The sequence below is a fragment of the Sodiomyces alcalophilus genome (genome assembly GCF_042370955.1).
Source record: "Sodiomyces alcalophilus JCM 7366 unplaced genomic scaffold ACRALscaffold_5, whole genome shotgun sequence".
NCBI lineage: Eukaryota > Fungi > Ascomycota > Sordariomycetes > Glomerellales > Plectosphaerellaceae > Sodiomyces > Sodiomyces alcalophilus.
In genome coordinates this window covers 1256800-1280865 of record NW_027263536.1, presented here as the reverse complement: position 1 = coordinate 1280865, position 24066 = coordinate 1256800, and the positions used below count along the sequence as shown (strand labels likewise).

At 50.5% G+C, this 24066-nt stretch overlaps 8 protein-coding genes and 1 non-coding gene across 9 annotated transcripts; 4 read left to right on the top strand and 5 right to left on the bottom strand.

The window, feature by feature from the left end:
• Positions 1-966: 966 nt before the first annotated feature.
• On the bottom strand, positions 967-1393 carry ACRALDRAFT_1094459 (uncharacterized protein; the record flags this gene model as incomplete). Its single annotated transcript, XM_071019724.1, has 3 exons — positions 1258-1393; positions 1155-1196; positions 967-1052 (listed from the first exon to the last, which is right to left on the bottom strand). Exons 1-3 carry the CDS (start codon positions 1352-1354, stop codon positions 967-969), a joined length of 225 nt encoding a protein of 74 aa, XP_070874163.1. The 5' UTR covers positions 1355-1393.
• A 30-nt stretch (positions 1394-1423) lies between these two features.
• On the bottom strand, positions 1424-1497 carry ACRALDRAFT_t184. Its single transcript has one exon. It is a non-coding gene; the product is annotated as a tRNA-Ile (tRNA).
• Positions 1498-2060: 563 nt separating this feature from the next.
• ACRALDRAFT_1071698 (uncharacterized protein) lies at positions 2061-2759 on the top strand (the record flags this gene model as incomplete). The annotated part of the gene is made up of 1 exon (XM_071017887.1): positions 2061-2759. One exon carries the CDS (start codon positions 2061-2063, stop codon positions 2757-2759), a length of 699 nt encoding a protein of 232 aa, XP_070874162.1.
• Positions 2760-3124: 365 nt separating this feature from the next.
• Positions 3125-5180, bottom strand: ACRALDRAFT_2107214 (uncharacterized protein; the record flags this gene model as incomplete). Its single annotated transcript, XM_071023329.1, has 6 exons — positions 3125-3214; positions 3319-3956; positions 4028-4618; positions 4707-4915; positions 5005-5071; positions 5156-5180. 6 exons carry the CDS (start codon positions 5178-5180, stop codon positions 3125-3127), a joined length of 1620 nt encoding a protein of 539 aa, XP_070874161.1.
• Positions 5181-6502: 1322 nt separating this feature from the next.
• ACRALDRAFT_1071696 (uncharacterized protein) lies at positions 6503-8573 on the top strand (the record flags this gene model as incomplete). Its single annotated transcript, XM_071017886.1, has 5 exons — positions 6503-6773; positions 6851-6967; positions 7033-7483; positions 7527-7880; positions 7970-8573. 5 exons carry the CDS (start codon positions 6503-6505, stop codon positions 8571-8573), a joined length of 1797 nt encoding a protein of 598 aa, XP_070874160.1.
• A 497-nt stretch (positions 8574-9070) lies between these two features.
• On the top strand, positions 9071-11522 carry ACRALDRAFT_211768 (uncharacterized protein; the record flags this gene model as incomplete). The annotated part of the gene is made up of 16 exons (XM_071023774.1): positions 9071-9169; positions 9214-9277; positions 9343-9482; positions 9524-9605; positions 9722-9894; positions 9932-10112; positions 10174-10230; positions 10299-10318; positions 10355-10448; positions 10546-10868; positions 10941-10966; positions 10996-11095; positions 11166-11222; positions 11255-11390; positions 11434-11473; positions 11507-11522. The coding sequence occupies 16 exons, from the start codon at positions 9071-9073 to the stop codon at positions 11520-11522; spliced, it is 1608 nt and encodes a 535-aa protein (XP_070874159.1).
• Positions 11523-16148: 4626 nt separating this feature from the next.
• ACRALDRAFT_2028326 (uncharacterized protein) lies at positions 16149-17006 on the bottom strand (the record flags this gene model as incomplete). Its single annotated transcript, XM_071020523.1, has 2 exons — positions 16149-16892; positions 16998-17006. 2 exons carry the CDS (start codon positions 17004-17006, stop codon positions 16149-16151), a joined length of 753 nt encoding a protein of 250 aa, XP_070874158.1.
• A 2040-nt stretch (positions 17007-19046) lies between these two features.
• ACRALDRAFT_211765 (uncharacterized protein) lies at positions 19047-20924 on the top strand (the record flags this gene model as incomplete). Its single annotated transcript, XM_071023773.1, has 16 exons — positions 19047-19084; positions 19117-19148; positions 19189-19237; positions 19349-19452; positions 19518-19583; positions 19686-19760; positions 19831-19840; positions 19895-19914; positions 19968-20137; positions 20216-20306; positions 20366-20523; positions 20559-20587; positions 20638-20703; positions 20757-20778; positions 20813-20864; positions 20908-20924. The coding sequence occupies 16 exons, from the start codon at positions 19047-19049 to the stop codon at positions 20922-20924; spliced, it is 999 nt and encodes a 332-aa protein (XP_070874157.1).
• A 196-nt stretch (positions 20925-21120) lies between these two features.
• ACRALDRAFT_211764 (uncharacterized protein) lies at positions 21121-24045 on the bottom strand (the record flags this gene model as incomplete). The annotated part of the gene is made up of 27 exons (XM_071023772.1): positions 21121-21132; positions 21184-21251; positions 21354-21391; positions 21507-21528; positions 21582-21633; positions 21663-21703; positions 21745-21771; positions 21816-21887; positions 21945-22052; positions 22095-22108; positions 22140-22181; positions 22209-22289; positions 22331-22381; positions 22446-22541; positions 22571-22672; positions 22752-22779; positions 22835-22909; positions 22933-22951; positions 22990-23050; positions 23139-23180; positions 23223-23283; positions 23339-23421; positions 23491-23523; positions 23560-23791; positions 23843-23868; positions 23910-23929; positions 23977-24045. 27 exons carry the CDS (start codon positions 24043-24045, stop codon positions 21121-21123), a joined length of 1575 nt encoding a protein of 524 aa, XP_070874156.1.
• Between the last annotated feature and the right edge of the window lie 21 nt (positions 24046-24066).

The window sequence follows — 24066 nt, the reverse complement described above, 5'->3', positions numbered from 1 at the left end:
TATAACCGCCTTTTTATTAGCGGCGCGATTAAGGTTAAGTTATTTATCTTCTTAGAGGATAAGGTCGCGTTTAATCTATGGTATTATAAGTTATTAGTATATTATAATAATAAGTCGCGTTATGTTAGAAACGTACCCGAAGACTATATATAGTCCGTAAAGCCTTACTATCTTTATTACCCTTATTATATATTTTTTCGAGCACCTCTACTCGCGGCACTATATATCCTCCGTTAGCGGCTATCGTTTTCTAGATATAGCCCCGCGGGGCGGAGGAGGGAGGTTCGGGGGCGGGGGGGGCGGCCTAGGAGCTAGCGGCGCGAGTGGTGCGGGAGCTAGGGGCGGGGGGGCTATAGGCGCGGGCACGGGGAGGCGTTATTAGATTAATACCTAGAATTAACTATAGCAGGTCTTTTAGCGACTCCGATAGGCTAGGGGACGCCGGCTAGGCGCGGGGCGAGGGGGCGGGCGAGGGAGCGGGCGAGGGAGCGGGTAAGGGAGTAGGCGGCGGGGTAGGCGAGGCTTCTCGCGATTCTAGGATATAGTCGCGAATATCTTAATCTTAAGATATGCTATGGCTTAGCGGTTAGTATTAGAAGTTCTTCGGGACTGCCAGGGTTATTTATACCCGCTTACTTAACGATATCGACGGAGGATAAGCTGATTATTATTAGCTGATTAATTAACGCAGGGATATAATTACTTGCTTAATTAATTGTTTCTTTGGCGTTATAAAATAATAAAAATAAAGTAGTGGTAGGCGGCTTTATAAATAATAAAAGAAGCTTGGTTTATGGGTATAAAGAAAATAACGGGCGATCTTTATTTTAATAAACTAAGAATAACTATAGTGGGTTACGAAAAGCGATCTAATTAGAGGTATAGAAATTAATTACGGGTAGTGTACGGGCGCTTAATAATCTATCGTATTAGGAGCCCACTTAAAATTAACGTATAGGGAGCCAGCTAAAAATCGTAGCCGCGCCCGAAGGGCGAGATCTTCTCTCCTTTGTATAACACCTTTTGACTTACACTACTGCCTGCCGCCTGCACTCATGTCACTTAACATGTAACCGGGATCGATGTTCCACCTAACTTTGACGCGAACGCCGGTATGAAGCCGGTTGGTTAAGTCACTTAGGCAGTCTGCTCACTTTGCACGTCCTTGCTATCTCTATTTCCGATATATTGCACAGCTATGCAAGCTTGGTTCAGCCAAAATTCTTAGGTTAAGTCTTAAGAGCCCGATTACTCTACCTGAAAAGCAAAAATAAAGGGTTTGGTTTCTTTTGTATACTACCTTGGGGAAATATGCTGTTATCCTCTTGGGGTCCTCGTGCAACTTGTCTACCATCTCTTAATAAGGTACTTTACATAATCACAGACAAAGACCAAAAACAAAAAAGGACAAAAGAAAAAGAATTGGTCAGTATGAGGGTCGAACTCATGACCTTCGCATTATTAGTACGACGCTCTAACCAACTGAGCTAACCGACCATCTGAAAGAAAGGTCTCAGTTCGTAACCTATACGCCTATCCAGACTGCCGCAGCCTGAGGACCTCTTGTTTGCAGCTCAAATTTTGCATTCTTATCATTCCTCCTATTTTCAGATGACCGTAGAGAGGAGAGGTCTAGCAAGAAAAATGTTCTCGGCTGGCCCTTCTCGTTATTACTGTTGCTTTGATGGGAGTTTGACCTGCAACTGCGATGCTGACTAAGATGTAAGTAAGTCTACCCAGCACCTACGACGTAGGCCTCCGTACAGTGCGTGGGTGCCTGGTCCACACACTGTGTTGAGGTCTGTTGTAATTCAATATCACCTATATTCGTAGTCTGGTCTGGTTTCCTCCTACCAGTACCTCATTCCTCGACAAGCAAACATCTCAACTCGCGCGACCAGACGAGGCATCGGACGTACGAAATTCTTTTATAAACGCGCGGAACGAAAGGCATTGCCGACAATACGCTATAATCTCCTGTTTTGGTTGTTTCCAACACACAACAGACACAAAAAAGACAACAACACCGGAGAAGGACACAAGCCACCTCTCGCGCCGCCATGTCAGGCGAAGGCCCCGAATCGATCCCTACGTCAGCGGACCCGCGCTCCAAGCGGCCAACAAAGAAGCGGGCGCTAACACCGACAACTGCCCAAGCGACGTCCGTCAGCGCCCTCTTCGCGAAGCCAGACCAGGAGATCCGCATCCCGCGCACGGGGCCCCCTCGCTCATCTGTCCCGGCGCCCCCGGAAATTGTCACCAATGTGCAAGGCTCCAGCGCAGGCGCCGGCTCGGGCGAGTTCCACGTGTACAAGGCGGCGCGGCGGCGCGAGTACGAGCGCCTGCGCAACATGGGGGAGGAGCTGCGGGCCGAGAAAGCGGCGGAGGAGTTTGAGCGCGCCAAGAAGGAGCGCGAGACCCGCGACGAGGAGAAGACGCGCAAGAACAGGGAGAAGAGAGAGAAGAAGAGGGCGAAGCAGAAGTTGAGGCAGATGCAGATGCAGAAACAAGATGGCGGAGGGGTAGGGGACGGTCACCGCGATGGTGATGCAGACCCTGCCAACAGTCATGATACGAAAAACCAGTCGCCTGGAGCAGGCATTGTCCCGCGGAGGGACGTCGGGGACTCTAAAATAGGGGACGGTGACCACGGGGACGACTCTGGAGGGACACAGGCGACGAACGGTCAGGGTGCCGCCGGGATAGTTTCGTCCCAATTTCAGTCACAGGGCCTAGTCATCCACGAGGAGGATGAATGAGGAACGATGAGGACAGAAAAGAAAGGCGAGAAACAGGCATGTAAGAGGCAGGAGTCTTTGCGAGCATCTTGGGTTCATAACTACTTTGTACTTGTAATCATCACAGGAAATATCCCGCGTATGGTGCAATGACACCATACTGCACAATCACTTGGAAGGGAAAGAAGGATGTTTTTTCAGGGGAGGAACAGGCCGTAACTGACACAGCAGCCGCCCATTCTGGAGAACGTTCGTCTGAATTACGACTTTCTTCTTCTTTTGATCACCGTGCCGTGTGCCTTGTTCAGGGCAGGGTATGGGTATGCCTTGTGGTCTTTTCCCCAGCGTTCTCCTTCCCCTACTATCTACTCCCCCGGCGCCCGGCTCTAGTCGTCACCGCCGCTCAGTCCAATACCCGGTTGCGCCGATTTCCTCGCACTGCAAATATCATCGACTCTCAGGAGCATGCAGGCCGACTAATTACACGCATTCTGTGTCAGCCGCCGAATCATCGGGAAGGGGGAGATCGATCAAAGACAAAGAAAAGAAAATCAGGACAAGCTTCGGAAGGGAGTCTTACCTCGATAGCCGTCTTGATACTCTGCAGCTTGATGGCCTGAGGCTCCCACACGCCATACTCCTTCATGTCCACGACAGTGCCGTCGTCTCCGTTGATACCCCACGACGACTTGCCCTCGGCGTGCTTGGCGCGCAAGTCGGTCAGCACCCGCACGGGGCTCGCGCCGGCGTTCTGGATCAACGTCCTGGGGATGACCTCCAGGGCGTCGGCCACGGCCTTGTACGGCCACTGCTGGACACCCTCGACACCCTTGGCGAGCTGGCTAAGCCTTACCGAGATGGCCATCTCGGTGGCTCCACCGCCAGGCGATAATCTGGGCTGGAAGATGACGTTTCGAGCCACGCCCATGGCATCGTGTAAGTTCCGCTCAATCTCGTTCAGGATGTCCTTGGACGGTCCCCGGAGCAGGATAGTGCAGGCCTTAGGGTCCTTGCACTGGGTCAGGAAGGTGAAGTACTCGTCGCCGATCTTCTCGATTTCGAACAGGCCGCACTGGGTACCGACATCGGACTCCTGCAGGTCGTCGACGCGGTTGACAATGGTGGCGCCGGTGGCGCGGGCTATCCGGTTGTTGTCGGTCTTGCGCACTCGTCGGAGCGCGGTCACGTTGGCCTTGACCAGATAGTGCTGTGCGAGATCTGCCAGGCAATGCAGCGTTAGCCCTCCGGTCCCATCAGTGTTCTTCCATCGTCAAGCAAAGAAGTCATACCTGAGACGCCCTTTTCCGTGATGACCAGATCCGGCTTGAGCGCCAGGATCGAGTCGCACATGGCCTTGATTTGCTCCTCCTCGATCTGCAGGATGCGGTTCCAGTCCTCCTCCTTGGAAATTTCAATGTTGGTTTGCGACTCGCCCTTCTTGTACTCTAGCGGGCAGTCGAGTAGGATGATTCTCGGGTTCTCGATCCTCCTCCGCATCTTGGGGTGGGTAATGTCCTTGTTCACCATCACGCCGTCCAAAACCCTGCTGTCTTCGATCTCCCCTCCCGGGACCTTCTCGACGCGGGCGTAGCGCTTGATGTCGACCTCTCTCTTTCCGTTGCTGACCTCCCACGTGACAGTACGGACAGCCTTGAGAGCGAGTTCGCACATGAGGTCTGACCACCGGGAGACGAATTTAGTGCCGATGGAAGAAGAGATGAGGCTGTACATGGCCTTGTCGTCATTGACGTCGATGGGCAGCGAGATGTCGTCGATGATCTCCAGGGCGTCCTTCAAAGCTCGCTTGAAGGCTGCGATGATTTGAACGGGATGGATGTTCCGCTCCAGTTGCGGCAGAGAATATGCCAGGACCTCGCCAGCTATTCATACGCAAACCCCGCCATATCTGGTCAGCCTCTCTGCCATGGTGCGAAGGAACTGGGAGGGGCAACACTTCTATCAACTAACCCAGTATAATGACAGTCGTGGTACCGTCACCGACCTCCTCGTCCTGTGTCCGGCTGAGTTCGATCATGCTCTTGGCGGCTGGGTGTGACACCTCGATCTCGCGAAGAATGGCGTGGCCGTCGTTGGTGAGGACGATGCCGCCCATAGGGTCGAGCAACATTTTCAACATAGCTTTCGGTCCAAGACAGGATCGGATAATGTCGGCGACGCTGTGAGCGCAAGGGGTAAGCTTCCATAGCTCTTCATAGCTCGAAGGATGTTTGAACCGGGGACTTTGTATGTGAAGCGGAGGACATACGTTTTGGCTGCGGCAATGTTCGACATCTGGGCCTGTCGGCCAACCTGCCGCTCACCGCTCTGGGTGTCTGTCGACTCTTATCAGCATGCGAAATGGGGAACCGAGCCGAGCTCGTAAGGATAGTCAGGGGGGCCCGCCATAGAGGACGCACTCATTACCAGCACTGGAGCTTGCATGGTGGGCGACGTTATCGTATCTTGACGTCGCAGGTATGGATCTTATTCTAGGAAAACTCGAACCAGGGGGGAAGGAAGAGGTTAGAGCTCAGAATAAGAAAGAGAAAGAATGCCTTATGGTTGGTGGGGTTGTGTTGGTCGACTCGCCGCAAGAACTGGAACTGGATGGAGCCTTACAGTAAAAAGTTCGGTGGGATTGAATCCCCATGTTGACAGGCAGGAGAAACTATTATGCCGAGATTAGTAAGCCACTGTTTGGTAGCTTCCCAAGTACTTGTGCCAAGTATCGTCTTGAGCCTCAGCCGACTACACATCCCTCCTCAGGTCTCCTGCTCTTCCAGCTTTTTTTGCGGATAGCAGTAAGACTTGCCCACTTCGTCTCTCTAGAATGGTCTCTACATCCAATACACGGGCTCTTATCCTACCTCTTGCAATCCTCGACACAAATGTCGCCCTGCTTCATGGATGAAATTCACCCAGGCTAACTCGTTCCGAGCTCTAGCATGGTGACCTGAGATCAAATATTATGATGTCCGGGTCTTTATTGCATGAACCTCCCAGCGGGTTCTAGTTCTGTCAGGGATGGGACTTTCAGCCCTGTCATAGTTTGAAGGCCATGCTAACTCGTCGCGCTGTTCTGAAGCCCATCGACTGGAGTATTAGGAGGCAGATGAGTATCTTGAATTTGCTTTTTCTTCCATGAAGTCAACGGGCTGTGCCTGCTCAAGTGCCTTCTCATATCTCTTACTATTTCCATCACTATATACAACAGAGCGTCCTCCACCCCATACGATTCTCCCACCGCTACATCCCCACGTGGTGCTTTCTGCAACGTCTAATTAAGATACGATCCATGGTAGAGGAAGCGAAGCAATCACATGTATCGTATCGATTGTACTTGCCTCCCTAATGCCGTCCACTGTCCCTACCTTTCTCTTTGCCTTGCGGCCATGGTGCCTTGTCGTGTCTTTACTCAACCACCTAGCCGTCTACATTCACCCGCCAGCTCCCCCAGCTGATTCTGATCCAGGCTTCCAAGCTAACTACCTACACACGCCCTCTCCCATGGACCCGACAGGTTCTTTCTTTCTGACCTCCAGAATTCAAGAGTATCTCTCTTTGCACAGAGGCCATTCTGATATTTGATTTATGTTCCTTTCGAGGAACCAGGTTTCCTTTATAACAGACAAGCAAGCAATAACCCATTAGGAAGAACGAACATCACAGGACTGTGCGAGATTCTATGGCGACTCGCTTATTTCGACCCTCCTTGTGAACAAGATAACCATTAGCTTTGTTGCGTTGCGTACATACTGGCTGAGATGAGCGAAAAGACTCTCCGGCTCAAGCGGCCGGCTTCCACCCCCGGAGGTGCACAGCCTGATACAAAGAGACAGATCATTGATCTCCCGAAAGAGACACTCATAGGAAGCCTCCGCACACCAACACTGGCAGGTAGGATCCACAGTGAAGAATATCAGTTGGAGTCGTCCCAACTCACATGCTTTGCCATGGCCAAAGTGCCTCGGAATCCATCTTGCATATTTGGGACAAATCCCATGGAGGGAATACCCAAAAGCAGCGGAACCATGGGTATGTGCTGCTTTCTTGCGCTTACCTTCGCTTCATCCACGTATTGTGAAATATTAGAAGCTCACCTTGTCCTATAGGACACCGCCCGCCACCTGAGCAGGCAAGCTCTCAGGCCCAAACCCAAGGCAGAAATGGAGGGAACGGCAAGGTAAAAGAGCTCGTGGAAACTACGTCAAATAATTTGCGGCAGCATGGTTAGTACCAATGCCCGCATCGAGTAACTGATTCCCAAATCTGGGACCATCTGACTAGGAGACAGATCCGATTCAGGCAACACGAGTTCATGCCGCGCTGGTCTCGGACGATGATACCAGGAATACTCTCGACGCTATAGCCACGAAGATCCGAGCCATGTCGATGCTGGAAAAGATACGATTCGCCATTCGGCTCGGCCACAATAAGAAAGGACAATTGGACAGGTACGACCAACAAGCGCTGGTTGACTCGGTTGAAAGACTCAATGTCGCCATGACAATGGGCCGTTACGACGCAGTTGACTCGGCTCACCACATATCCTCGAGGCTTGATACCAACCAGGGGGCGGATATTGCCGACAGGCCGATGCAGGATTGGGAGACCAGCTCACTCCGATCAAATGATCCCGTGCTGGGCCCCCTCGATCCAGGACTCTCGCGCACAGAGCAGAGACGGCTGGTATCGCAACACAGAAACGACAGAATGTTCTTTGTGTCAGATACACCCCGTCCTATGTACTTGGAATCTGGCGACAATAAGCTAACGCCCCTATTATAGGATGGCTGCTGGCAGACGACTTCAAGCTGCTGCAGGCGTGTTCAATGACAATGTCTTCAGGATACCCTGCTTCCAGCGAGAGAATGTATCGTCAAGCCAGATCATGGATATCGACCCTCCAGCATCGGAAGGCCGTGCAATGGACGCAGAGACGACTTTCCGAGGATTGTTTGAGAAATCTAAGGCGTCTGGATATCGAACGATGACCCTGGCCTCGATTAACTTCCAGGTGCCCAACTCAACATCACCGTTCCCACTAGAATATCAATATCCTCAGCGCGAGCTGCCGCTACAGACCGAGGCACACCTGCGTTCAGTAGAGAATGGGTCCATCACGGTATTCGAGCTGGATATGTGAGTTTTTTGTGCACCATTCCAACGGGGGGCCATGGGCGTGTTGTATTATACTCGAATGGATATCTAATGCCTGCCTGGCCGCCTAGGGATTCCTGTATTTGGCTCGTCTTCGAGATGAAGCTTCCGTTGGCGGAGGTCGAAGGTCATTGTCCCCGGGAGCTGGAGCCCATGCCTACGTCATGTCTCAGGTTCGCGGTTCCTAGAGACAAAGTCACGGCCCAAACCGTCCCCCCAACACTAAACAAAGAGCCACAGCGACCCAGGCAAAGATTGGAACTCTGCCGGGATAGTATCCCGCAGTTCGTAACTGAGAGCAAGAACCTCTACATCCCAAAAGCACACCAGGGCTTCGAAGACTTCTTCCAAGCGACCAAGGTGACGGGCATGGAACATAGTTGGAAGGGAAAAAGGACGAAGCCATGGGTAAAGCGTCGGGAAAGGTCTGCGTTCTGGAAGGCCTTCCGCATGGCAGCACAACGGGACAAGACTCGATGGGCCGTGATACAGAGCGCAATGGCACGAGGGCAGTGTGTGATCGACATGGAGATCCTCGAGCCTTGGAGAAACGTACCGGGCACTACAGCAGCGAACAGCCCATCAGAGAGCCCAAAAAGCCACACGAAAGAGAGCCCGGAGCGGCGTCGAAAGCAGCAGAGGTCGTCTGGTCTCCGACACGAAGTCAAGTTCTAGATGATGTGCAGCACAGGGCCGTGGGAATTATGGATCAGGTCAGCAATTGCCAATGCCGATGGAACGCTTTGGTACAGCAGCGGGCGGGTGGAAGCCGTGACGGCCCGAATATGGCGTTCGACTCGGTGCCAACAGAATAGATGCTTCTAATGTCACAACATTTTATCCGCTACCACCTACAAGCAATGCTCTCCTTCACCTTGGCATCTATTCCCCATTGCTGCCCGACACGATGTCTCCTCAACTGCAGTGCGTGTTGCTGCGCGCCAATGCAGCTTCATTGGCGTTTCTTCTCACCACGACGACTTGGAACTTGCAAGGCTCCCCACACTCTAGGGGACGACTTCTTTTACACGGCTAAGGGCAACTGCAACTGACATTGGAGGGACGGCGACAAACACCGGCGAATAGAAGTCGTTTGATCGTCTACTGCTACTTAGCTACGTCTATGTGGGCATCGGCTTGCCTGATGAGAGATATGAGGTGGCAAGACGAACATGGCGCAATACTTGATTCGCGACGAGCAGCGCAGTAGGTGGCTCTCCGGCACAGAAACAATGCGTTCCCGCAACACGTACAGAAATGGATGCGGAGTAGTGTTGACGACCGCGATTGGGCGCCAGGCCTGTAGACCAACTAGCTCGCTCAATTGAATCCTGCGTTCCTCGTCGACTTGTCTTTGGTCGCGGCTTACGATCAAGCAAGTGCGTGGCTAGTAACTCTCAAGGATCGTCCATATCGAGGAGGCATCGAACACGTAGCGGTGCAGCGCACTCAACTGCCCATTGCCCCAAGTCTGGCCAGACTTGGTCAAACCCAAACACTTGCCAAGCCTCCGTCCTATACCACCGAACTGAGAGGCGATCAAGGATGACCATCTTCGTACGATACCTACTTGGAATCCCCATTGTAAAAGCCTGCAAACCTTAATGTGCTGCCGAGCTCCCCAGTGGGACGAGAGCTCGAACGAACGATTTTCCTTCGCCATGGGCGGCGGGAAGGACCGGTGGGCGCCGGACGGCCCCGGCAGATGTTTACTTAGTACATACGGGAGAAACAAAATTCGAGGGAGCAAGGCGAAGAAAATTACGGGTAAGGTTAGTGTAGAGAAATAGTTAAAGTCACTGCCACTCTCCTCCGGCCACTAGGCCGCGTCCGCCATCCCGGTGGCACCATTCGGTTCATTCCTCTCATCTCCGTTTTCGCTCCGGTCGAGACTTCCAGTGTACGGAGTACGTACCGTACTTCGTACGTTGTACTCCGTAATATTGTCTCGCCACCGCCGTCGTTCGGCACCGTCCCGAGACTAACAGATTGGCGAGTGCTTGAACGAACTTTGCTGATGGGTAGCGTGCCAGTGCCTTTACTTTTACACCAGTGTACTAGCCCATTCTTCGCTTTCTTTGTACGCTATTGTGTTTGATCCCTTTGACTCTTTGATGGCGCAGCTTTTACTCCGAATTGACACAGACCGCTCGGGCGAGCACTCCGCCGTCTCCTTTTTTTGTTTTGATTTTGTTTCCATCGCCCCTTGGCTGGGTTGGTTAATGCTAACCTTAACATGTCCCATTGACACCAGGTCTTGTGTAACTTGTCTGAGGGGTGGAGGGTGTATGTATGAATGCTTCTTTGTTTGACTGTACTCCCCGACGTCGATGTAAAAATAAAGGGAGGGAAAAAAAGACCAAAAAAAAAAAAGGAAAAAGGGTACTCCGTGGCTGGTAGTGGAGATGCCCCTCGTTCTCGTCTTCGAATGATGCACTGGCCTTACCATGGCCCAGCAATGGGGAGCCGCCAAATGTCTACCGATGAGGGGCTTCACCTATGCTGGAATGGAATGCTATTCACACCGGCAAGACCATGCAAACCTACCTAGTGACAGCCGTAAGTGATAATGTGCTACAATGTACACTACAACGTATGTTGTACTCCTGGTATGCGGAGTAAATGCAGCATGCTGATGGGCCCTTAGTAATACAACGTATACACTACTGTCGCCTCACCACGTCTCACTACATTCCACATGTTAATTACCTATGTAACCCTTTGCAGACATCGATCCGCATCCAGGCATGCAATGTTTCTCCTCATTCGGGGAGAGAGAGAGAGAGAGACAAACGGTTAACGCCGGCAATCCACATGGCCGTGCTGCTCTCAACACACTGCGGATATCTCCGGGACATGTACGTTCCGGCAAAGTCGCTCGGCCTTCATTCCCTCGGGCCCCGGGGCCCCGGTGGAGCTCTCCGCCTCCGTCTACGGCGTGCAACGTACATACATACCACCTACATAGCTGTGTAAATTACCAGCGACAGGGCGACTTATCTCGTCCAATAGCGGAATCGTAATGCCTGACTGACCCTGCAGGAACGTCTCAGGATCCCGCCATCTGTGTGCACCCACCTGGGAACATGAAATCCAGGAGACGGAGCAACCGCGAGCTCTCGCCCAGTTGGTGGACCATCGCCATGCACTCGTTGTCTTTCCCCGAGAGACAATATCGTGCAAGGAATCATGCCAATGTGGGACGGTGTTTTCCGGGTCGGGGACATGCCGAACGGTATCAAAAGATAACGGACCGCAGTCCACCAGAGTCTAGGTAACTGCTGGGATGGCTGGACCCTGGAATTGAGAACTTGGTACCTATCCGTAAGGGTCCGAGACATGGGGTTGTGTTCGAGCTCGGTTTGACACAGAAAGGGGACTCGCACGTTGCCGGCGTGGAACGTCGTGCATTCCCGATTTCTCAGAGAGGGCAGCTGCATTCGGAAGACACGCTGACGCTGCCCGTGGGACCCCACCGACCAATACACAGCGGTACAAACATAACGATAACCTGATCATGACAAACCATGTCGAGCAAAGCCTTGCGATATGAATGGTCGGAATGAGACGGGTAAGTCGATCTTGAAAACACACTTCGAATCAACAAGGACAAAGGAAACTTGATGGATGGATATAGAGTATCGTGATGGTCCTGCGATGGACAGATGCCTCGGCAAGTATCCGGAACTGGGCTCAATCGGGAGATCGGCCGCCATGTCTATCGTCGCGATGCCCGGCGATACGGATGCCCGGCGATACGAATAGGAGATGCAAGGCGCTTCTTTGCCGCCGGGCAGATGTCAATACTGCCGCGGCCGAACTTGCAATAACCGGGTTCCATCCATACCCTGCGTCGGAAGGCATCCAATATCCATTTACACTCACTTTATAGTGCTAATATGGAACAGCCGAAAGCTATTTACGGATAGTAATGGCCAGTAACTAGTCCTGTTAAGTTGAGTGCTGTAGTTAATGGTGTACGTCGTAATAGACTAGCTGTATAAGTGTATCTTTCTTGACATTGTTACATAGGTGGCCTTGTTACTATTGGGAAGGGCTGTCAGCGCCCTATCTGGACATCCAACTCGGCTAGCTGGGGTACGCTCTGTTATGTATACGAAGTAATTTTGTTTGTCTGGCGAGGTGAGTTCTTTAATACAGAAAACCTGTATCATAACAAAACTACGTCGACGAACCTAGGCTAAGAGTAAGCGAGTTGTAGAATCAGATGACAGACTCGTATACAAGTGAAACGTAGATACATACGAAGTAGTCCGCCTGAACAAGTCCTCGCCCTAATAGAGAGCATTAGTCCTGGACTATCCTGGGCCAGACCAAACTACTCACGCTCTCCCGTTTGTTAAACTCAACGTAAGAACAGAGCAATATTAACCGTATCTTCCCTCGACGGCTACTTCTATAGAAATTATCAAACTTCGATACCGTTATGCGTGTAACAGCACCACATCATCCATTGTCGGGGCCTTGGGCCCCGTGCTCGTACCTGGTATCCGGCGTTCAAGCCCTGAGTTTAGTAATGTCGGGGGAAGGCAAGTTTACCAGACGACTAAAAAACGCTTGGAACTCAGCTCAGGGATGCTTATTTGATATCAGGGTAAAACGGTATAGCCCAGGGCCCACACCCAACAGGGATAGGTATATTGTAGGCGCAAAAAGTGCCGGACACAGCTGTCAAATTACCTTATCTTATCAATCGTCCTTCTACACCGCAAATCGGACAGATACAAAGTAGATGTCCGTATCAACCCCGACCATCAGTAAGCTCGCTTTACAACGTATATGTACGAAGGCTGAGGACACTGCAGCCCCGGCCTGCCACTATATTGACAGTCTGGATTCGAAAGACGAAATTAGAGGCGGCCTTTAGAGTCTAGAGCTGCCTTGATGGTCACTTGGGTAGCTTGGTGTCGGTGTCATGGTCCCATATAAAAGTGGGTTTTATTTGCTACAGGGAGTCAGACCGTGACGTTCACATAAAAAGGTGACGAGGGGAAAGCATAAACAAAATAAAATAAAATCACACCTTGGCAGACGCATCCAAGGCATCCAAGGTCCAAGGCAGCAACAGCAGCAGGGTCTGGGCCTGTCCAACCAGGGGATTCTGATGATGTTTCTTTGGTTGAATTGTCCAAGAAAGGGATAGAGAGAAAATCCTGTTCAAGTTGACTCATCGTCTCCGTCGTCATCACAGCCCCTTCCTCCTTCCCACGCTTACTCAGTACTGTTCCCTCCGCCGTCGACATGTCACCCCTTTCCAAAGCACTACTGTGACTCGCCTGGCTGTAGTACATAATTACCTTTGCGCACGAAGTAACATGGCCTCAACCATCCTTGCAACACCCAGCCCACCCCACTTACAACGTATCGAGTTGATTATTTCTTTGGTCTTCTTTTACGATTTTGCAGGCTTACATACTCAGTACAACGAATCGCCTCGCTCGCTCCCTACAACGCCGTTGCGTAGTTCATGGAGAGACTTTCGGATAGCGAAGTGCGGCGCACTGCAGGGGCGAACACGCGACCCGAGATCGCCACGGTACCTATTCGTAATTACACTAGTATGGACCGACCACTCTCGATCGCATAAACCCGGATGCCCACGGAGCTATTGCTACAGCGTATATACAGTAGGTAATACTATTTACCTGGAGCATCGAGATGAATGCGAGGCAGCGAGTCAACCACCATCAATTCACTTTCAGGTCGCTGGTCATTTACTTCGTAGACAACCCGTGAACGGACAGTGTAGGATCGAGAAGCAGCTCATTGGTTATTATGCCTTCGTCCGTCTCATCCCGGAGCCGACATCTCGGCGATCTCTTGATAATGTGATGTCGCATTCTAGAGAGGAGAGGCGAAATTACGGTAATATTGCTGTGCCCTTGCAGCATCTTCTTTGCTTCAAGTCCACTTTCATGGCCCACGCCTCGGTACCCGCCTGAAGAGAAACTGCAAATATGTTTACATTGCTGGACTCGGGACTCGAACGGAATGATTCATAGACATAGAATCGAAATGTTAACCATGTCTCGACTGAGGTCGATACCGCTAGATGTTTGGTTTGTCGAGGATATCGCTCCAGGCCAGCACTCTGTAGTGTAGTGTACGATGCACTCTTTCAAAACACAGAAGCATTGATGGTACGAAGCACGGAGGGTACCTGACGGGGATTTCGGCACTTGAACGTCCCTAGTCCCCTGTCATCAAGAAGGTTTAGGTTTAGGAACCGGACAGGGGCCCCGGGGAAGGTAGACAAAGTGGGACAGACATCCTGGCACGTCATCCCCTTAGCCCGTGTCAAATTTTGCTGTCAGCTGGCTGTTCACACGAGGACCTTTTTTCACCTCGGAATGGTCGTTTTTTTTTGGGTTATAATTAGCCTCTCCACGGATATGGCATCATCATCATCAGACATGACCGATAGCGTCTAGTACGTTTAGTACTGGCGCCATGGCAAGGAGTAATGGCGACATTTTTAGGACCAGACCGCCCGCCCGGGGAAAGATGAGTAATACGCGGCGCGAGACGGAGCCAAGGACGAAGTCCGGCGATCGAAGTTTAGGCGGTCTTCTCCGGACGTCCAGTTGAAAACGGCATTTTGCACGTTTCTATAGGTACGTTGTATGTTACTGTACTTATCTTCTGTGCTGCAAAGTATCGCTGGTGAAGTATTCTTACGTCGCCATCTGAAACAGTTTAATTACAGTAGTGTGCTTTGACAGAAAATCGTGGCCTCCCTTACTTCACCGGCTTTGTACTCCGCCTGGGTACAGTACCTACGAATACGTTGTACACTTTCGCTGGCGCTTTTTTCAAGAGGAATGAAAGCCCATCAACCGGGCCACGTTCCATGTCTGGCCACGAGATTTAGGTAACGTGGAGACTGTGTGGAGAGATGGTAAGATGTAGGTACCTCCGTTTCCATCCTGTGCACTAATAGTATGGGGCCGCACACTGGTACCTAAATCTTGGTACATCCACTGCTTTACCTGTTGGAAGATACTGGAAAAAGAGAGAGGCTTCGTGTGGCTTGGACGTCACTGGGCCACCCGAGCCATGGCGTACTCCGTACTATGACGTTCTCCTCTCTAGGTAGTGTACAACAGCATTGAGTGTGACTATGATTCGTATCCGTAGGATTCAGTATAGAGAAGTTTAGGGCAGCACATGATATCTACGGATCCTGGTCGAACTGCTAATGCCAGCAAGCAGTCTCGTAACGCAAATATTGCAGGCCTCTTATGTTCAGTTCAGGCCTTGTTCATCATGTTCCAACTTTTGGTGATGTGTCCCGTTTTTCCAAGTCTGAAGGTACAAGAACTTGTGTCGGGGGCCCAGAGTAGTGGAGACGTCTAACAATGGCAAGAAGGACGTCTCGAGCCACACAAGCGATCTACGATTTCTTCGAGAAATGGTTGTGGGAGCGAGTATGTACATCAGGACAAAATTTTGTCGCGAGTATCTTGACTGGTCTCAATTGAATTGGGGTCGATCTAACCAACTTCCACAACAACTGCGGCCAATTGCCATGATTTCCTGTCCGTGTGACCCTAATCTCTATTGTCTCGTCGACAATGTGTGAGAGTATCTTGAGCCAGTCCAAGCAATACCCGTTTCCTGTCGACCCCAATATCTCAGGGGCTCGCCTCTGAACGGCCTGTACATAATCCTTCCCTGGGTATCCTAAATCGCTTGTGCGTCTCGCTCCAGTTGGGACCTGATCAAACACCTTGCACCCGCCCCGCCGAGTCCGTCATCCCTGTATATAACATGCTTGCAAAACAGAACAGTTCTGGTGATGGTGTCGATGTTAAAACCCTCTTCCCAAATGTATCAGGAAACACAATCCCATGCCACGCAATACACCTGCCCATGAAAAGTGGTGTGGTGTGGTGCGAAGGCTGACAATTGCAATTGTCGGACTTTCATGACAATGATGATGATGATGATGATGACGCCGTTTGCCCCTGAAGAAAACTTTTTATGACATGATACTCCAAACAAATGCCCATGATTTTGTACAACAAGTAGCCCAAACAAAAGAGAATATGATGATCAAGACATGTTTCTGGTGTGATGGTCGTATCCCAACCGGAATAGATATGAGGATAAGAATGTGTCATGTTGAGTTGCGTGGTCCGTCGTCGGAGAAAAAATTGCTGAGAGAAGATTTATCGGGTAGTAAATATCGTTGAATGTCGTTTCGGTCATAGAGAAAAGCCGCCTGGATTAGGACGAGCGGCGCCGCTGCAGCCTGACATTGTCAAAGGAAGCAGCGTAGCCATGAAGCTCTTGCCTGGTCTTTTCAGGCAACAGGCTGGTATCAGAGTTCGATGATGTGGAACTCTGCATCGAGCAGAGGCTGGTGTTGGAGCTCGAGGTGGTCAACGTCCGAGGGCTGCTCGATGTTGTCGTCGATGTCCTCCCTGCTGAAAGGTGGGAAGGGGAAGAAGGACGAGGAGTGCCGAATGGTTGAGGATTCGTAAAGTCGATGGCGGGACCAAGGTAGAGACGACTCGGTTGTCGCTGGTTTCCCGTGGCAGAATAGGAGGAGCAGAAGGGTGTTGTCAAGCTGCCAATGCTAGGCATAGAGCTAGACATGGACGTCTTCTCGAAATCGGCCAGGCGGCACGATTCGGAGCAGTAGGCCGTATCATCGGTCTGCCTGTCGCAGCCCAGGCAGAACTCGTGGGTCCAAATGTCGGCCATGATCAAGTGGTAGAGGCAGGTGAGTTTGTAGTTGACGGAGGTCAAGTTGAACGAAGAAGATGCTGGTAGCGCTAGGCTCTCGAGCAGGCCAGATGGGGCAATGGCAGATGGTAGATGATTGATGGTAGATGGTTGAGCGTAATGGCGATGATAGAAATGACGGCGGAAGGAGGAAGGCGGTATTATAAAGACGATGCTCAGTATGGGTCTTATCGCAGAAGAGACCGACGCCACGAGAGAAGATAATGGTAAAGAAATAAAAGTCTGACGATGGAAGTCGTGTAGCAAGTCGAACGATGGGGGAGCGGGTGGTGGATCGAGGAGTGGGAAGAGGTCGACTCATATTATGTATTGATCCTCGAAACATACGAGTGCCATGGTGTGCGCACCTGTTCCGCGCTCTTCTGATTTTCCACTTGGCGCCATTTACGTTGTAGGTACAACACTGGGCAAAATGCATACCAAGATACATGTATGGGCGAGCACACCACATATGCGAGGCATTCACTGGTCAGGGAGGGCCCCACCGTGAAAAGCTGCAGGATGTGCCTAACGCAGGCTAGCGCGAAGTAATGTATGCATGTACCTAGGTACCTAGATGCCTGGGCATTGAAGCAGGACAGGCGAAAGCAGGGGTGGTGTGGGCGTGGACAACAGTGGTAGCCTGGCGAAGTGAAGGAGAAAAAAAATCCTTCCGTCGTAAGGTGTGGCGGGGCGTACATTTACGAATAGCTTGGTAAGAGGGGGTGTGTGCGTCATGGTAAGGGAGGGTGTTGCGAGTGACTCTAAAAAAATTTCGAACTCAGAAGTGGATATCTTGCTGCCTTCGACCTCAAGGTGCATGTGGCTGCCATCTTGTCTAGTGGTTGGTCAGTTAAGAGACACACAGTCACCTGTTTGGCCAGTGTGGTGTGCCGCTAGCTTCGGCCCACGCTAGTCCCTTACTGCCAGATGATTCATTCAAAGGGTGGGTGGGATATGACGCCAGGGGGCAGGGCAGACAGGGTGGAAGATTCACATACAACGTATGTACGTTGTACGAATTGAAGCTGCTGGGCCTGAATACTTACGAATACTATGTACGTGTATGCCGAATCCAAGTCACGCAAAGACATGCCATGCATTTGTACCTTACCTACTCGAAGCACGAAGGCCAGGACTCACCACATTAACATTGAGAGCGTAATTACGGAACAGAAAACTAGGTGAGGCCCCGAGAATGAGTCCTCACCTCAGCCAAAGATTACTCACTGGTACACGTAGATTAAGAAGACCAGTCTCGCCTATAAGGGATAGAAAAGAGTAGCATTCGCTTCTTAATTGCTATTTCAACCAATCTGGATGTCTATTCACAACATGGTGTGGGTCAACCGCCGATGAGGTACCGGAAGGAGGAGTCACTACCGAGTACAACGTACCATGTACAGTACATACCTACATAAGCTGTAGAACGGAAAATTGCCAGCAGCACAAAGAAATTAACGACACGATTTGAAAGTTTATATGGTACGTTCAGACCGAGAGAATCCGCTTTTAGTGGGTAAATGTTTCCGCATCCTTCTACTCATTGGCAGTTTCGCAAAAGTACAGTCATTCGTGCATGAAATGAAAAGCAGTACGTGCAAAGTACCTATGTGTGTATTTGATATATGTGTATGTATGTATATACACCTAGTGGGCTTAAGGGAAACATACAACGTACAAAGTACAACGTATGTTGTATATACCTACCTAGCTAAGATATATATGTTAGAGAAATATAATTGCATGGCTAGTGTGATCCTCTCTAATGCTATCGTAAACTCAGTAACTCAGCATATCAGTCCTAGGCAACCTTATATATTAGTGCGATAGGTTGTAGGTAGGTATTATCTATGATATTATCAGCAGTGAACAAAATTTCGCAAGGGGCAGGGAAGTTCTTATACGATACGTGTTACCCATTATCCTTTATAATACGAGTCTCGGTATTTTAAGGCTATATACTTCGTAGAGTAAGACCGAGGCCATAACTAATATGCTTACGTCGTATAAGTACGGTATGCTTTGGCAAGTAGTCTGCCCGGAATTGGATACTTGTTTGAAAACAGGAGGGGTAAAAAGAAATAAAAGAGAAAATTCCCTATAGCGACGCTTACTGGTCAGTCTACAACGTAGGTACTATACTTTCATCATTGAATCGAGTCCGAGGTGAGATGGTTGTATTCCTGCCGCCAGTCTGGTGACACAAGAAGTAATCCTGTGTTGGTCGTCCGGCACCCAGCGTCGCATATCTGAACCAAAAGGGAAGTGCCGTGTTGGTCTCGTCTTGTAGGGTCGTCTTTCCCCAGTGATTGTCCTTGATCGACAATGCTGGCGTGAGTACAACGTACATCCATGAAATTCAAGGAACAAGTTAATAATCTTTTCGAACCGTGTATGAACGTGAGAAGAACGGCCGCTGCGTTCCTCGGTCTGTGTCTGGCTTATCCTTACTTCGTATCTCTAGATCTCCAGACTACTCAGTACACTCCGAAGGATGTCGCTAATAAGTAGCATCTCATGCCAAATCATCCAGCAGTCCAATATCTAGCTCTTCTCGAACCCCAGCCCAGCCTCGATTATTCAAGGTATAGCGTAGTAATCTTGAAAACTCTCTAGAATAACGTAAAAAGAGTACTCAGTAATAGTGTGTCGGAGAGATTTAGGGCGGGAGCAGGGACCACGGCAGCCCCACAAAGATCGTGGGGATGGACGCACCAACCCGAGAGTGGCTCCGCTCTCAAGGTACATGGAGGCCGGACGTTCGCCCGCCTCCGTCCGAATTCTGAACTTCTCTTACCAAGTTTCAGTGTTAGCCAATGACGGACAATTTAGAGGGAGGTGGGCAGCTCCTATTCGCCAGCTGAGGCTCACCTCTGCGATCTCTACAAAGTAGTACTTCGTACATACGTTGTGCTTCGTACGAATTCATAGGTGTCAATAGGTATATATGTACGTTGTATTCGTAGCGTAGTACATAGTCGACGACTAATCTTCCCAAGTCTAACATGATTGGTGTGACATTTGTGGGCGCAGCGACAAGAGGATTGGAGAATTGGAGTCGTGTCTTGCCCTCGTTTCTTCTCGACGTCCTTTTGCCTGTCTGCACATGTGGCACGCATGGAATGCCCAATCCACATATTCTCTTAATACGGTGCAGCACCCATCCAACACACTCTAGCTTCATACACGTGGACGTAGTAGCGTACGAAGTACGTTGTACATACATACAACGTACGTTGTAGAAGCAACGGCGTTGGCATTCGTGGATATCCATACTAGGCATGCTGCAGATGAACACTGCTGCTGCATGCCAAGTAGAGCCTAGCCTAATTCGATATTTCTTGCATCTGAGACGCTGGGCGGCCAAGGTTGGGACGAATCATCGTCTCCTTTCCGCGAACCAATCTCCACTTGAGACCCTGGCTCTCCCCGCTCCCCAGAAGTTTCGAGCGGCATCTCCATCTCCATCGCCACCTGACCAAATTGTCTGAATTTCCTGCCAACGGAATTGTTGACGAGAGAGTCGGGGCGGAGGGGGTACCAACACAGCGTTACATCTCTAGCCCTTCCCGCATAAGCTGCCGGCGGCACGTCCCAAGACCTGCAGTAGCACAACAGGACTACCAACAGGGGGGAAGAACGCCATCATCTTGAGTGGCATTACGTTGTATTAGGGTGCGAGTGCCTTTGAACACGATCCAATATGCCCAAAGTTCTTTACTTGAAAACACCGATTTCCTACTCGAAACCAAGGGAGCCACCAGATGACCCCGGCAGAAGAGTAATGTTTATGTTTAACGTAGCAGGCCGGGAGCCAGTCGGCCAAGGCCCCACCCCGGAGCTCACGGTGACCACAACGATCGATCCGCAGGTGCCGGCGTTATAGGTAGCATGGGAGTTTGCAAGGCTGGCGTTGCCTATCTCATATTCAGCGAGTGTTTAGAGTATCTTCTTGAGTTACTTTCCCTACATGTGCTTCCCTGAGGCAAACGATTGTCCTAGCTCAGTCCGCAGAGGCTATCAGCGAGTTTCATCCCAGCAGCGAGCATACGTAGTTGTATGTACGTTGTAGTGCGATCTACATGGCCTCATATGTACAACGAGTGCCGGTCTTCCGCCCCCCCTTGTTCGGTCTTCCGGGTCGACTCAAACTCTTCTAGGCTAGAATGATCCACTACATCCCCACAAGCCGAAATTGGCTGTATTTTCAAGGTATTTCGATGTACACAAGCATAAACACAGCGATACGCGTAAGGAACGTTGCAGGTGTAGGAGAGTGTGTTTGTTTGTTTTGTTTGTATTCGTAGGAATTCGGTTATAAGATATCCGAATCACGTGACTATATGACTAATGCAGCCACGTGACTATATAATTATATAATCAATCTCCTTAACGCGTTACGTAACAGGTCACGTGATTAGTCACGTGATACTTTATTACGTGATACATTATTACGTGATACACACATTCAATTATGGGTCTACGTCAAATTTTTCATCTCCCCTCCTCCTCCTCCTCCTCCTCCCTCAACCTTCACCTTCAAACGCGTTACTCTACAGGCAGTAGCAGCTATTACGGCAGCAGCTATCACAGCAGCAGCTATCACAGCAGCAGCTATCACGGCTATAGCTATTACGGCAGTAGGCAGCTACTCTACCTAGCCGTAGCAGCTGCCGCGTATACTATATATAACGAATACACTTCGGGCATGGTGTTTCGGCGTGTCTTCGTACTCTTTCCTTTGTGGATGTTTGTGTACTTCGAAATACCTCTAAAATACACCTAATTTCGGGTTATGCAGGGTAGTGGATCATTCTAGCCTGAAAGAGTTTGAGTCGACCCGGAAGACCGAACAGGGGGGGGCGGAAGACCGGCACTCATGTACAACGTACAATCAAATCAAAAAAAAAGTGTCGACAGGAGGATAACCAGCCACAAGGGGCCCCCCCTGCTTCCTCTCGTGGCGGAGAGTGCGGACGCACTATAATCACATCCATGGTGAAGTGCAACCTCGTTGACGGTCTTGCTTCTTGACATTTCACGGTAAGGGGCTGCGAATCGGTTGCACGACTGAAAGGGTAAAGCGGGGGACAGGCACCCTGGCGGTGCGCCCACAGGCCTCACGATGGGCGACCATTACAACGTACGTCGTACATATGCCACTTATTGGCCATACGCAGCAGTGATATTCTGGATGACCTCCGGAGCCGAGAATGCTACGCTCTTCGTCCGAAACTGGATAAGCCACACGAATGAACAGGCTTTTGAACCACGAATAGCGTGGCAAGTGACAGGCCATCTTGGGAATGGCTCTTCGGAAGTCATGACAACCGGCGAGGACTGCAACCCATTGTCCGTGGAAGAGGTCAGTTGAGAAGTGAGAAGTGACTAAACATGCCGCTTACCTCCAGTTGACAAATGCGCTCCTATTTTTTTCTCGACCAGACCCAGGGCGTCTGTCTGACATGTGTTTAGAGGTCTTTGCACGTCATCTCAAACAACTTGCGGAGAATTAATATTTCGTCCTTGCTAGTCCCATCATTCAATCTCCAGCACAGACCGGGCAGACAGCGGGGCCGCCCCGCGACCATAAAGCCGGAGCCTTGGACTTTGGCCCCGAATGGAAAAGTGTAGGTACTGTACAACGGTATGGTACGTTATATGTTGTAAGTATGTACCTGAATCTTGTCCAGATGTGCTGTTCAGGGGCGGTTATGGTACAACGTACACTACATGAGTCCCAATCACTGCCAATCGATTTCCGAAAATCCAGGAATTGGCCGCTCCTTTGACTGACATGTTGCCTGCCGGAAGCCCTGTCCTTCTGGCGGGGTCAAAAGTTGGCCCTGGTTGGAAAGAGCTCCGTGTTCTTTTCGCTTGAAAACGGCCCTTGTCCGATGCACGATACACTACTTCACCTCTCAGCGACCCCGACCCCTGCTTCAAATCTTGGCTCCTCCGAGTCTCCACTAAAAGGGACGGCTAAGCCCGTAGTAGGGGGAGAAATGGCCGCTATGGGCCTGGGGTAAGACGGGCCAGTCCAATGTGTACAACGTACAACGTACTGTTTCTGTATTTCGCAAGTGCCTGTTTATGTACAGGCCATAACGAGGCGAATGATGATACACTCAATGTGTTTGAATTCCTAAGAGTACGTGAACATACCTGTACATACAACGTACGCCCATGGTGACCTACAATCAGCGACATCCAGAATATGGATTCTTGGTTGAGAAGACTCAGGGGTTTTTGACGGCCTGTACGTTGTGCACTACCACACAGGAGGGGTGGGGCGCTTGCTGCAAAGTCCGGGGTCAATCCATTTTGTACAACGTACCGTTGGTACGAAGTTTCCCAACACCAAACGAATCTTGAATTGCTTCCCATAGGCAATCCTTCTATAACAACCATAACACGCAACGACGAATTCTCTTAATTTTCTCAGCCATAAAGCTCACATTATTCAGATGGAAATATTAATCTTACAAGTTTGTCCCAGGGGTAGAAAAGTACATGTCCAGCAGACAGCTCTGTACAACGTACAACGTAGTAAGCGGGGTTAGCATCTACTTTTGTCTCCTTGCATGAACGCCCAGCATGGTACCTAATGAGGTGGGTCCCAACACTGGCGCTACCAGGCAATGATTCTGTCCGCAATGCAACTACGAAGTATCGTTGTACACCACCATTACATTCGTTGTACGCGAAGGGGCGGGCAGAAATCGACCAGGCAAAGTTCACCCGCAATCTCTCAGTCTCGGGCGACAGACTTCCATTGCGTTTTGTTTTCTCCGTTTCTCTGTCAAGTTAGTCGTTACTTCGCCAGAGGTAAGGAAACCTGCGGAATCTCTCGCTCGCTTCCATGGGACGCCTCGGGACGTTTCAGCTTCCGCCTCCTACCGGCGACTCGGGCTCGGGAAACGGATTTTTACTCTGTAGTAATTTCTCTGCAGGGAGTCTCTGCATGACATTACTCCTTTGTCTCTCAGGTTGTGGCGGTTGTGGTGTGAACACAGAAAGCGGCGTGCGCCAGAACATCACACGGAACGAAGCCAAGCTGTTGGGACCATCACGTCCAGAGTCCAGGAGTAGAGTCAAGGGACGACTCGTTTTGACATGGGTAGCCAGACCTGACAGGGCTGTCGGTCCAAAGACAAAGGAAGCTAGTACAAAGAAATTTAAGCGCTCACCAGCCTCACCTCGAATATCGCGGGACCTTGGACAATGGCAATGGTATCTACTACACTACTAACGGACATCAAAGGCCCTAGTCCTGTCTACACCACATACAACGTACATACAACGTACATACAACGTACATAACATGGTTATGAGACCAAGGGCATGTGCATACAGCCAGCCAACCAGAGGACCCTCCCTCCACGTCCGGCATGGTCAATTTACAGGATTACTA